The sequence below is a fragment of the Melanotaenia boesemani genome, chromosome 9 (assembly GCF_017639745.1).
Source record: "Melanotaenia boesemani isolate fMelBoe1 chromosome 9, fMelBoe1.pri, whole genome shotgun sequence".
Lineage (NCBI taxonomy): Eukaryota > Metazoa > Chordata > Actinopteri > Atheriniformes > Melanotaeniidae > Melanotaenia > Melanotaenia boesemani.
Genome location: NC_055690.1, coordinates 2,804,057 through 2,816,473, shown reverse-complemented (window position 1 = coordinate 2,816,473; position 12,417 = coordinate 2,804,057). Strand labels below are relative to the sequence as shown.

The 12,417-nt window shown below is 40.8% G+C and overlaps 1 protein-coding gene across 6 annotated transcripts in view; it reads left to right on the top strand.

Moving 5' to 3' along the window:
• The window catches only part of usp32 (ubiquitin specific peptidase 32), an 83,233-nt gene that overhangs the window by 8,974 nt on the left and 61,842 nt on the right, over nt 1-12,417 (top strand). For all 6 annotated transcript variants that reach the window (XM_041994386.1, XM_041994382.1, XM_041994381.1 and 3 more), the window contains exon 2: nt 11,761-11,888. In XM_041994386.1, the coding sequence (XP_041850320.1) occupies nt 11,761-11,888 (128 nt within the window). The remainder of the gene's footprint in view (nt 1-11,760; nt 11,889-12,417) is intronic.

The window sequence follows — 12,417 nt, the reverse complement described above, 5'->3', positions numbered from 1 at the left end:
CTCTTAGGCTGCCGTAGTTTCTCTCTTAGGCTGCTGTAGTGTCCCTCTTAGGCTGCCGTAGTTTCTCTCTTAGGCTGCTGTAGTGTCCCTCTTAGGCTGCCGTAGTTTCTCTCTTAGGCTGCCGTAGTTTCTCTCTTAGGCTGCCGTAGTGTCCATCTTCTGCAACCCTCTCACAACCAAAACAAAGCAACACAATCGGAAACATGTGGAAGTGGTGGAACGTCCTTCTGTGAGGACATTGCACTGATCCGCTGATATAATCGATACATAATATTTTATGTAAAGTGGTGATTTTGGGGGATCTTTACAATTAATTAATCGTAGTGTTTAATACCCCATTTAATAAATTCTGCTCATGTATTCCACTAGAAGTGAGAACTTCTTGAGACCACAAGTTCATGAAAGTTTTCTTTGGTCCCATCAGTTTATTCTCCATGAGGAGCTTTGTCTCCGCTGGGGCGGGAATTACTGCAGGGGGTCTGTGCCTTTATGTGCAATGAACCCAATGACCCAGTTTCATATATGGAGATATTTTCATATTTAACGTAAAACTTTTTCCGTGACAGGACGGGGTTGTGTGCGGTGGTGTCGGTGTCTTTAAATGCCAAATGTGATGTAAACGTTTTTGTACGTTCTCAGCTGTTAATTCATAAAAACACTAGTAGGGAGGAGGAAGGTGGAGCAGAGCAGGAAAGAGCAGCAGGGAAACTGAAGCCAACTTTCTGTACAAGTTGATGATTTAAGTTATGATGTTTCAAAAAAGTTTCACTCAGTTTAAAAAATCCTGGAGGAAACCCTGAAATGTGTCGTCTCTGAACATTAAGTGGCCACACCTTCACCAGCACGTGTAAATCAGTGTGTCTTCAAATAAGTACCGTACATGATTTCTACTCTTTTATTCAAACTGCTGTCATTTGTTCAAGACTTCAGAAGCTCAGCGTCACATCAGGTTTTAAAGGAAAGCTTGTTGATAAAGCAGCAGCTCTCTTATCTCATCATCTGCCAGCTTTTCCTCCACCTTATATAACTCACGGTTTCCCTTGTATGCACAACACAGCAGCTACTGATCAATAGTCTGTGAGCTACGTCGGTGCTTCTCAAACATTTTTTCATCATTGTGTCCCTGTACCTCTTCTGTCCAGTACCCCCTAAACCAGAGGGGCCAGTTTACATTTTATTACACGGGCCACATTCAGTGCAACATGATCTCCGGGGGGGCTGCACCAGTCAAATAACAGCTAAATAAACTATAAACAATGACAACGCCCTGTGTTTTAGTACAAAGAAGTACATGTACATTACATACATACATACATAATGAACCATCCTTTCACCAAACATAATGAACAACCTGAAATTTCTTGAGGAAAAATAACATTTAACCTCAGTTACACATCTTAATAATTTTATGTGTTTACATATTTAACCCATAAGAGCCCAACGTGACATGTTTGTCACATACAGTTTCTGAGACATTTTGCTTCAGTTTATGGTTTAAACTTTGCTCAAAAAATGTCTTCTGTCCCCTAATGGATACCCAGAAGCAGAAAACCCTATTATAATATTTTTAAACTATCACATGGTAATAAAAAGAAAAAAAATATTAATTTCTTTCTTACATTTTGTTAAAGAGCCAAATAAAGACATCATATTTAAAAAAATTGGACTTTTCATGGGTTGGGCCTTAACGGGTTAATATTTCTATTTTGTTTGATTTTTTTATTTTAGATATATTTTGTTTTACTATAAACATATTTATATTTTATTTTTGTCTACATAAACTTTTTTAAACTTATTTTCATTTTTTTTCATTACAACTTCCAGATCAGCATGGATCTATAAAACCAGCAAACATTTAATTCCAGATATCTGGAAGTGAAAAATCCCGTATTTCACATGATGATCAGAGGAACTTTTCCAGATCTAGAAGTTATTTTAAACCTACATACATGTACATTTCCACACGTGTAGTAATCCTGACCAGCTGAACGGACTCAGCTTGTCAAACAAACTCAAGTCACATGAAGTCAGAAAGACGGAAAACATGGAACAAGCTCTTTTATTTTATTTTCTCACACCCTGAAGTGTCTCCGTGTCCCCATGAGGTGCACTGACCCCCATCTGAGAACCACTGTGCTAAATAACACAACACGAGCCTAGAGAAACCAAAATGCAGTGGCTGATAACTTTCAAGCTCAAATTATTCACTCATTCTCTGAACCGCTTAGTCCATTACGGGTCGCATGTAAGCTGCAGCCTGTCCCAGCATTAACAGGTGAGAGGCAGGTACACCTGGACAGGTCACCAGTCCATCACAGGGTTAACACAGAATGAGACAACCATTCACACTCACTCCTGGGGAGATTTTAGAGTGACCAGTTAACCTAACGTGCATGTCTGTGGATGGTGGAAGGAAGCCACGCATACACGTGGAGAACATGCAAACTCCCAAAAAAGCCAAATTAGTGATGCTAAAAATAAGCTGACATCATTTAAGATGGTCTAAACCAGAGGTAATAAGAGCTAATAAAATCGGCCTCCTTCGTTTTCTCCTTTGCTTTTTTCCCCTGTGATGTTAGGACATGGTCATTAACGTGGATCAGTGCAGTATCAATCTTCTGTTGTTATTTTACCAGTTTGGAAGTTTAACTCCTCCAAGAGGCTTTTCAGCATTGTTGGTACAATTATTTTCCTCACATATTAACATGTTATTGGCAGCTTTTTAGGATCATTCTGAAGATCTTGTTGTCTCACGTTGCCGTCCTCCTTCCGGACCCATGCACCGGCAGCGTTGTGCTGAACGTCTGCTGGCATGCCCGCAGGTGAAATAAGCTTTTCAAGAACACGCTGCCTGTATGTTTCCGCCTGCTGCACTTTCTGTTGACAGTTTGCAAAGACTGAAAGGTCACAGAGGGTCATGTGAGCTGGGTTTTTGCATTCTGCTCTCCCCTCCCATGTGTTTTCAGTCTTCCATACAGCAGCTGGCCAACCGAGCCCTGCTTATTCATTTTAACAGCAAACACTGATCACAGCAGCGTGCTGTGTTCGCTGCTGCTCTGCCGCCATCATAATTTACTAAGGTGTTCTAACGCTGACGGCCCGCTGTGCAGGTGTGATGTGAGTGGTGCTGGTACAGTCTGGGGCTGTGACTGTTTACTGGCTGGAAAGTGTAGTTGAGGAAACCAGAAATCAGCCCTGTTGTTTGCTGTCTCTGCATTTAATGCAGCTCAGCACTGAAGAATACTCTCATTTCATCACAGCGTCACAATACACACAGGGTTCTCCATAATCTCAACCAGCTTTGTTTCTAATGATTTTATTATGATCTCACACCAGGATTCTGTCAGCTACTTGGTTTATTTCCCTTTTGTTCCCAAACGTATGTATGTATTTATGTTTGACTTGTGTCTGTGCCTGGATATCTGAGCTCTATTCAAATAAGTAATTTTGTGACCAACAGCCCACATCCAGAGATCCTTTATCACTGATCTAAGAGAAGAAAAAACTCACATCTAAGAGACATGCACTAAAAAGTGATTTTTTTTTTTGTTTTAATAGAAAATAAGAAAAATTATATAAATGATTTGTGCAGCATTTTTTTAAATGTATGTATGCATAGATTTTCTTTCTCTTCTCAATATGATAAACTTTTAAAGGTCATTTAATCAGTTTAGGGGTCATTTAACCTGAATAATCTGTTCTAACAGTGACTATAATTAAAGTGTAGCTCCACCCCCTACTTTTTGCATTACTCCACCCACTGCCAAATTTGAAAAATGCCTGAAACTGCAAGGGTTGGAGTGGGAGGTGTGGAGTGATCAGAGGGCGGAGCATGGGTGGGCGGGTATCATATACTGTATATAAAAGATGGGCGGTGTCTCCGTGACGTCACCCGTAGGTTTCTGAAGAGCAAAAGTGAAACTTGTTGGGCTGCCATCTTGGCAGCGTCATGCCTGCCGTCGCTCCTGGAAAATAAAAAAATGGGCAAAGTGGCGGAGCTGAAAGGGGGGCTGTGAGCGTGGGGGTGGATGATTGACGTCTATCACACTCCGAGCTGCCTGTAGCTAAGAGCTAACCGAGCAAACCCGGATCTAACGTGAGCTAACCAGGTAATGAAGGTAGGTGGGCTGAAGCTAAGGCACACTGTTAGCCGGCTGAAAACCACATTTGTGCTGCACTCTGCCTTTTTATTGGATACCTGTCAAACAAAAGGACACGCCCCTAATTATGCCGAATTTTAAGATTAAATAACATCCAAACGAATGAGTTAGAAAAACATTCACCCCCTTCACAGTTGTCATGAAGGTAAACTTGACCTATTAATCCTAAAATGGATTTTTGTGCCAGGTTTTAAACATGTTCATTTCTGCTGTGAAGTTGGTCGTTTTAACATGGGAGTCTATGGGGATTTGCTCTGTTTTGGAGCCCCTAGTGGATGAGGGGGGAACTGCATAGGCTTCACATTGGTGGGGATACACAGGCAGAAATGATTGACAGACAGATGCACCGCGAGATTCACAAAGCAGCTACACCACAGAGCGGTCTTTGAGGTGGAAGACTTTCCCCTCCTGAATCTCCTCAGCTACACATGAACCAGGCAGATCTACATTATATATTTATTACATTTAAATAAAATGACGCTTTGGATGAAAGTGTCTGCTAAATGACTGTAGAATAGAATATAGGTTCACATCCCTTCAGCTGCGTTGGTGGGCCTGCTTTTCTATGCCTGCAAGGCGAGGACCCAGTCAAGGTGGTTTTCGTCCCAATTAAGTAATACTGTGTTGTTTACAGCTAAAAAAAATTATTTTAAATGCACTCTACCCCTTTACCTTATTAATGATTTGTGAAAATATATCTGTGTGAGCCATCCGTACCTCTGGATTTGGGTATGTGATACCTAAAGTAAATTTTTATTTTTATCTCAATACTATTTCAAATTTTGACCGTTAAAGTACTGTTATTATATCATTAACTGTTATGTCAACCATTTGTTTAAAAACATTCATTATCATGATCATCATCCAATAGAAAAGAGGAAACGCAAAGAAACCCATTTTTCTCTTTTTCTTTTTTACATTAAACGTTAAAGAATTAAATTTCAACCCATCCTGGAAGAAGCAGCTTAGAATAAATAAATCTGCACCACTCTGCACACTAGCTCTGACATCAGATTAAAACTAAATTTGAATATGGAAACGAAGAAGGCATGTGCACTTCTGTTCTCCAGTACTTCCTGGTAGTTTAGCAGACGCTTTTATCCAAAGCGACTTACATCTGAGAGTAAGAACAACACAAGGAAGAAAGCAACCAGGAGGGGCGTCGTCATTAAGTGGTAGTCAGACTGCAGGGAGTCCAGGTGGATCCAGGTGCTGTGTGTAGCGCTAGAGGCAGTGGGGTTTTCCCTCTCTATAGTAGTCCTTTGTTTAATTATGACATCATGATTTCATCACACATAATCTTGGGTGTAAGTGTCTACTACTTATTCAGTACTTAGAAAGATTTGTCCAGCTCTTTGACTCAACTGACTCATTCTGAGTAGAAGAGTTAAGCTAAATGTGGAAATGCTCCTTAAACAACTGAATCTTTAGCTTGCTTTTAAAAGTGTATAAGGACTCTGCAGATCGGACGGAGGTTGGTAGATGGTTCCACCACCGGGGAACAACAGAGGAGAAGAGTCTAGCAACTGATGTGGCGCCACCTTGTGGTGGGAGCACTAGGCGTCTTTCACTGGCAGAGCGTAACTGTGGAGAGGGGGTGTAGCTCTGGATTAAGGAGTGGAGGTAGACCGGAGCCGTTTTGTAAGCCAGAAGCAGAGCTTTGAATCTGATGCGCTGCGACTGGAAGCCAGTGGAGAGCGATTAGCAGCGGAGTGACATGAGCTCTTTTGGGAGGTGCAACATTTACTGTAGATACTGTTGATGCATGAGGAGAAATCAGCCACAAATATCCAGCATGTGACTATTGTTAGTTACTAGTTAACCTAAGATCATCAGGTCATTATGAGGTCTTAAAATGATGTAAATACACTCAGATGAATACATGTTACATCATGTCTTCATTTAAAGTGCAATAGAAGAGGAAGCAAAATGCAGAAGCAGTGCAGGAGAAACCTCTGTGCACCCTGTGTTTAGCAGTTTGAAGAAACACCTTCATTTCAGGAATTATGCTCGGTAGCCGTCGGCCAAATCACCCCTAATTTAACACTAAAAGATATGTGGATACAGATGAGTTCCTGGTCCGCTGCAGAGTGCAGAGTTCCTGTGGTTGCTAAACAAGCCCAAATCATCACGGCTCCACTACCGTGCTTGTCCATGGGTCATCCTGCCTCTTCCCTGATGGCAGCTGGACTAAGCTCATGAAGAGCATCTCCACGTTGGTCTCGTCTGTCCAAATGACATTGCTGCAGAAGTCTGGTGGCTAGATAAAATGAATGCATTACAAGCCTGAAAATTAGGTGTATTTTAGCAAATACTTACAGAAGGTTTATGTTTGCTGCCTCATACAAGCTGTCAGCTCCTCTGTTACTGGGGCTGTGTGCGTGGTGCAGACCTAGTTCTGTGATCTAGTGCAGCGATGCTGAAGCCTGCCATTCTGCACTTTAAATCTTACAGATGAGACAGTATGTAACGTGTGTAGCATATTTTACTCTTGAATTTCTACTACAGGAACCTTCTAAGGGAGCAGGAGCCTTTGTAAGAGTTTTGATTTCCACATCTGTGTTTGAACAAAGGCATCATTGAGTGCCGTTCAGGGGGCTGGTGGTCAGGGTTTGTGGAGCCACATGTTAGTATTTGGTTGAATACACAGCTGTTCTTTTTTTCTCAGTAATGATGCATACCTCCACAACTGTGAGGTAGTTGTTTAGCTTTTTCTCATAAAGTTGGTCCTGATCTTCATTTTTATCCCAAATACTGTATTTAATAATAAAAAAAAAGAGTGTAAAATGAACTTAATAGGATCCAAGCACCCTCTGTCCTTCTGGCACCTGAATCTTTAACTTGTAAATGCATTTTCAGCAGAGGTGTGATCCATCTGTAAAAATATTTTTAAAATACTTTACTGAATGATGCAGCACTGAATATGACCAGTTGTTGAGTTAATGAGTTTTACACCAGGAGCCCATACGTTTACGTGACAAAGGAAGGAGGGTATCTTGTTGTTCTTGTTAGTTCAGCCAACTTGGACTTTTATATGTGTGCAGACTTGTATGTGCAACTAAAATGATCAGAATTTAATTTCTCAAAATTGGGTCAAAAATGTTGCTTGGAGTCAAATCGTTTCTGCACATTTATGCTCCACCAAACTTAAACTAGTTTAGGATTTTTGCACATGCGCTGCACTTTCTATTCGTTTTACAGAGGACGAAAAAGAGAATTTAACTTAGAAATGCTGCCTCGTTCACTTTTTTGTGTAAGGCTGGGTGAAGGTTTCAGAAATTGTGACTGTGAAGCAGTCCATTAAGATCCAGTGTCGCCTGCTGCTACGCTAAGCCTTTAGAGGCTGTTGCTCTGCAGTCATGACATTCTGCTTTTAAAACTGCAATAACATCAGACAAAATGTTTGTTCAAGTAACTTAAAGATGTTTGTGCAGCGATTTTATTTACATGTGCGATGATCTCCAACAGAATGTTTTAAAAGGTTTTCTCACACAGTCCACAGCACTGTGGTGTTCCAATACTTATCTCACCTAGTTCAAATATTCTCCTGTGTATATATACAGCAACAAAAAGAGTATTTCACTAACCAAGCTAAGATGGGCCATAACTTTTCTATAAAGAGAAATTAGTCTCATAATGGCTACAAATATGTAATGCATGATTTACTAATAAATTTAACAATTTGTGGTAATTTAGGATAATTATGTGTTTGAGTTCACACATAAATATCGTCCAGTTTGATGTAAAAGAACTTTCTGCATGCAAACGGGACACAGATTGTAGAGACATGCCCTCCGTCTCACAGTCTCACGTTTGCATTCTGTTGCTTGCAAACTGCTAAATGCATGGTTTGGGTCAGCTTGCATGGATAAAATGTGTTCATAGTGCTGGGTGTTGTACTGCTTCATACGGAGAAGATTTTTAAAAAATTTTTTTATAATTTTTGTCTTCTACCACAAACACCGGTTAAATGAACCTAAACAAGGCTGAGAAACTGAGGGGGGAAAATAAAGATGTGTCTGTTGTCTGGAGATACTTCGGTTTTAAAACCACGGCCGTGGACCAGATTACTAGTTACTGCTAAAGTTGTCAAGCAGCAACACCAGCATCATCAGACATGCTCTGGAGCACAAAGAACATCTGAAACTAAGATCAGCTGGAGGACACTTGAGTCAGATGTCACTTGTAGACACGTTTGCTAGAGATGCTGACTGTTATAAAAACAGCAGGTGGATCGAGATGCAGCCCCCTGGTTTCCATAGCTACAGAATTATTTTATGAACTTGGTTATTATAAAGTAGACTAATGCGGGTCATATAATGGATTTGTTTTAATTGGATTATTATTATTATTGGATTGATTTGGAGAGACTTGACACGACTTTGTTGTGAACTGCTGCTGTATAAATGAAGCTGATTTGAATTGAGAGAACATCACAATCCACACAGCCAAAAACTGGCTCTGATAAGGTCTGTGGAGAAAGACGGAGTCAGCGTTAAGATCAATATTCTGTGCACATTAAAATTATTATTATTATTTATTTTAAGCCCATGTCATGCATGGAAAAAAAAACCCAAAAGCATCAAATCCTGGGAAATATGGCGCCCCCTAGGGGACACAGGGACTTTTTTCTCCTTATGTGTTACCTCGCCAAAAAAGAGGTCATCTGACGGGACTCGTTACATGGCTATGACACAGCCTGTTAAAGCCATTTTGCTCAGTTTCTTTAGGTGTGTCCGGCCTGCATCTGTCAGCATCAAGTCAACGTATCACCACACACACCTGACGTTATGCCCATGTTAACACAGGAGGTTGTAACGTGGTGCTCTAACAGAGTGCAGACGAAGAGGTTTGCTGTAATCAGAAATGCTGTCAAGCATGTTGCTGCTTTTACTGCTTGTGTTTAAACCGTAAAGTTATATTCATATATTTTATTGGTGATTTATAAATAAATTCTAATTTCCATTCATTTTCATGACTGAATTATTTAATGAATGATGTGCAGATGAGAAAAGACTTGGACACTGGTGATCTGTGTGTTATTTCTACAAAGTTCTGTTAGTAATAAATTCTGCTTTCTTCTTCTGGTCGACCTTTATGCTGCTACATCTATTCATACATTCACTTTACATCATTTTAGCCTCATAATCTGACAGCTGAGAAACATCATGTCTGATGCTGACTGGGATTAAAAGGGTTAAAATTCTACATGTAGTTTTATGGTGGACATAAAATAGCAAAAAAAAACAACTAAGCAATAAAGTTTTATGGGCTTTAAGGGTTAAACATAAAGCTACACAAACTCATTTGCCCCCTGAAGGTTTGTCCCAAAACTGAAATAATTAGTTTAAAGTGGAGCAGAGACAACTGTTAACTTTAATGAGAGACGTGCAGCTTTTCCATGTGATCTGCACGAATAACAGTTTTATGTGTTGCAGCTATTGAAGTGAAGGATCATTTATTAATCCCGTAAGGGAAGTACTGGTGTTGCCGTATAAACAGACAATAAAAAACAAATTAGCGAAGAGTCCCTTTATGCAGTCACTGCTTTGAACTGGCAGGAATGAGCTGCTGTCGCTCTTTGCTGCAGAGGAGGTGAAGAAACCTTTTGTAGAACACATTTCATTGTTTGATCTCGGTTTGTGGAGGATCTACGTGTTGATTCTCTCTTTCTGCTCCAGCTGGTTGCTGTGCAGTGGCTTGAACAGACCAAAACACAAAAGATGTGCTGAAAATGTTGCTGTAGATTGTGCTCTGTCCCTTCCCTTCTGGTTCAGTCTGCTGTCCAGGTGAACACTCAGGTAGAGATGTCACCATTCCAGATTTTCCCTGGTCATCGGTGGTGTTGGTTAGTCTGTTAGCAACATAGCTCAAAAAGCAATGGACAGATTTTAATTAGATTTTCAGGAAATCTTGGAAATGGAATAAAGGAACAAGTGATTTGACTTTGGGGGTGATCTGGATCACCGTCTGGATCCAGGATTTTTTTTTTTTTGCCATGGGGAGATAGTTTTTCTACATCCATTACAGCGGCTTGGAGGAGGTCTGCACTCAGAGTTGTCAGAGAAATAATCAGATTATTCGCTGTTAGTTTCCAGCACTATAAATATGTAAAACCACATGGACAGTCCTTGTAGGTCTCTCGGAAACTACATTATAAAAATGCTTCTGAACGTTTGTTTAGAAAGCAGGAAAACATCCAGCTAGCTTTGACTTCCAGCTGCTGTTTGACAGAAATAATCCTGAACAGTGGAAATAAAGAAGCTGGACCACACATCTGGAACTAAACACACCTCTGATAAGACATTAATATCACACCCAGCTGCTGCTGCTGGAACAGAGAAAGTTACCTTTTCATTGTTTTCTCATCTGTATAATATAATGTTTATTGAATGCAACGTGAATCCACCCGAAGTCTTTTCAGGAAAGTGACGCTGTTTAGTACGGAAGCCGAGAACAGCCGTGTTCACACGGTTTTCTTAACGCCATTTTCTCGTGATAAGGGGATAATTTCTTGTTATCTCGAGAAAACAAGTTATTCAAATGCAGAGTCACGAAGATTTCCAAGATAAGATCTTTAATCGTTGTCTCGGGGTAACGATTAAAAGAATAATAAGCTCAGCTTCTGTGATTTAGGGATCTTTATGAATAATTTTGGCTTTTAATACTGCAGTTAATTATGAAACAAAGTAATCGTGACATCCCTACAATAAACTCCAGCTCTACTGTTTGAAGAAAATAATATAATCTACCCTGTTGACTATGGTTTGAACCTGTTTTAAACATAATACTCAAAGTGCTTGGAACCTTGGCTGTCAGAAGTCGTCTTTAATCCCTGTGGGTCAGTCGACCTACTGATCCATGCGACGATGTTACCTCCAGCACATTTCTGCTGGCTGGCTGTAACTCCCAGCTCAGGGCAGTAGCTGCTGTATCTGGAAAGCTCCATCAGAGCTGGATCTGGATGCAGTCACAATAGGACTGAGTGTGCTGCACTGCAGCAGAGCAGAAAAGGTAATTGTTGCAGCTGGGGATTCATTCAAGTATCTCTAAGCCTGTTATTTGTTATGAAACCGTTGCTCATTTTAATAAGTTTATTTGTACTTTAGGAATAAATCTGGCTTTAGTTTATCGAGCAACAGGTGGAAGATGCTGTCCTCCCCATGATGCAGGTTCTGCCATGCTGCTGCAGCTTCCTCCAACATCCCTTTTTCTGTGCTGCACATGCAAATAGGAGAGACTCTGCCAGCTGACACGAATCAGAACTTAGTGAATATTCTAGAAACAAGCAATGATTGGCTGCTTATTACCCGATCAGGTCTTTATCAGTGCATGTAGACCATTTTCATACCAGTTAGGTGTCGGCTTCTGGTGTTTTTTTCTGCCACCTAATTGTGTTTACATGGTCCCAGCCAACAGTATAACATATTTACAACGAATCAGCTTGTCACAACGTGTTCCTCTGTCTGCATGTGATTCATTCATTTATTACTTTTCCTTACAGGGAATCACTGCTGCCTCACATACAGCTGCAGATCATACCCAGGGTCAGGGTGCCTCCTAATTTAACCCTTTTCCTCCTCTCTCTGTGCCTCACTAGTTACTGATGTGGAGCTAAAGCGGCTGAAAGATGCCTTCAAGAGAACCAGCGGCCTCTCATATTACATGAGCCAGCAGTGCTTCTACAGGGAAGTGCTCGGAGATGGAGTTCCCCCTAAAGTTGCAGAGGTGAGCCACAGTGATGTCATGCAAAGATGGCATGTGATTGAGGTGGGAAAGTTGTGTAGAATGATAAATGCTTCCTGATTTTCAGGAAATATGAGCTATATGACTTACGATGGAAATCAGTGAGTTTTCAGTCATGGGAAATAAATGTGGGAAATAAATGTGGGACAACCCGTTTGCATTAAAGTGAATATTTACTCACAAATATTAATTGTGGGAAGAATCCAGCTATTGGGAAAATAACTGGAATGAGTATCAACATTGAATCTGAGTTTCCCACACAAAGACCAAAGTGTGGGTAGCGCCACGGATTCACCCGCCCCTTCGTGACGCCGTCTCAAGCATAAAATCTGGATATTTTAGGAAACGTCTTTATCAGTGACTCGCAACCACTCAGTCTGGATCAGCATCTTTGATACGTGCACACACAACGACAGCTGATTCGCCCGCTCCTCCTCTACATGCACGAGGCCTATCAAAAGAAAAGCCACATAGCCGGATTTCCAGCACAGAGAAGACAGTTGACGGCTTC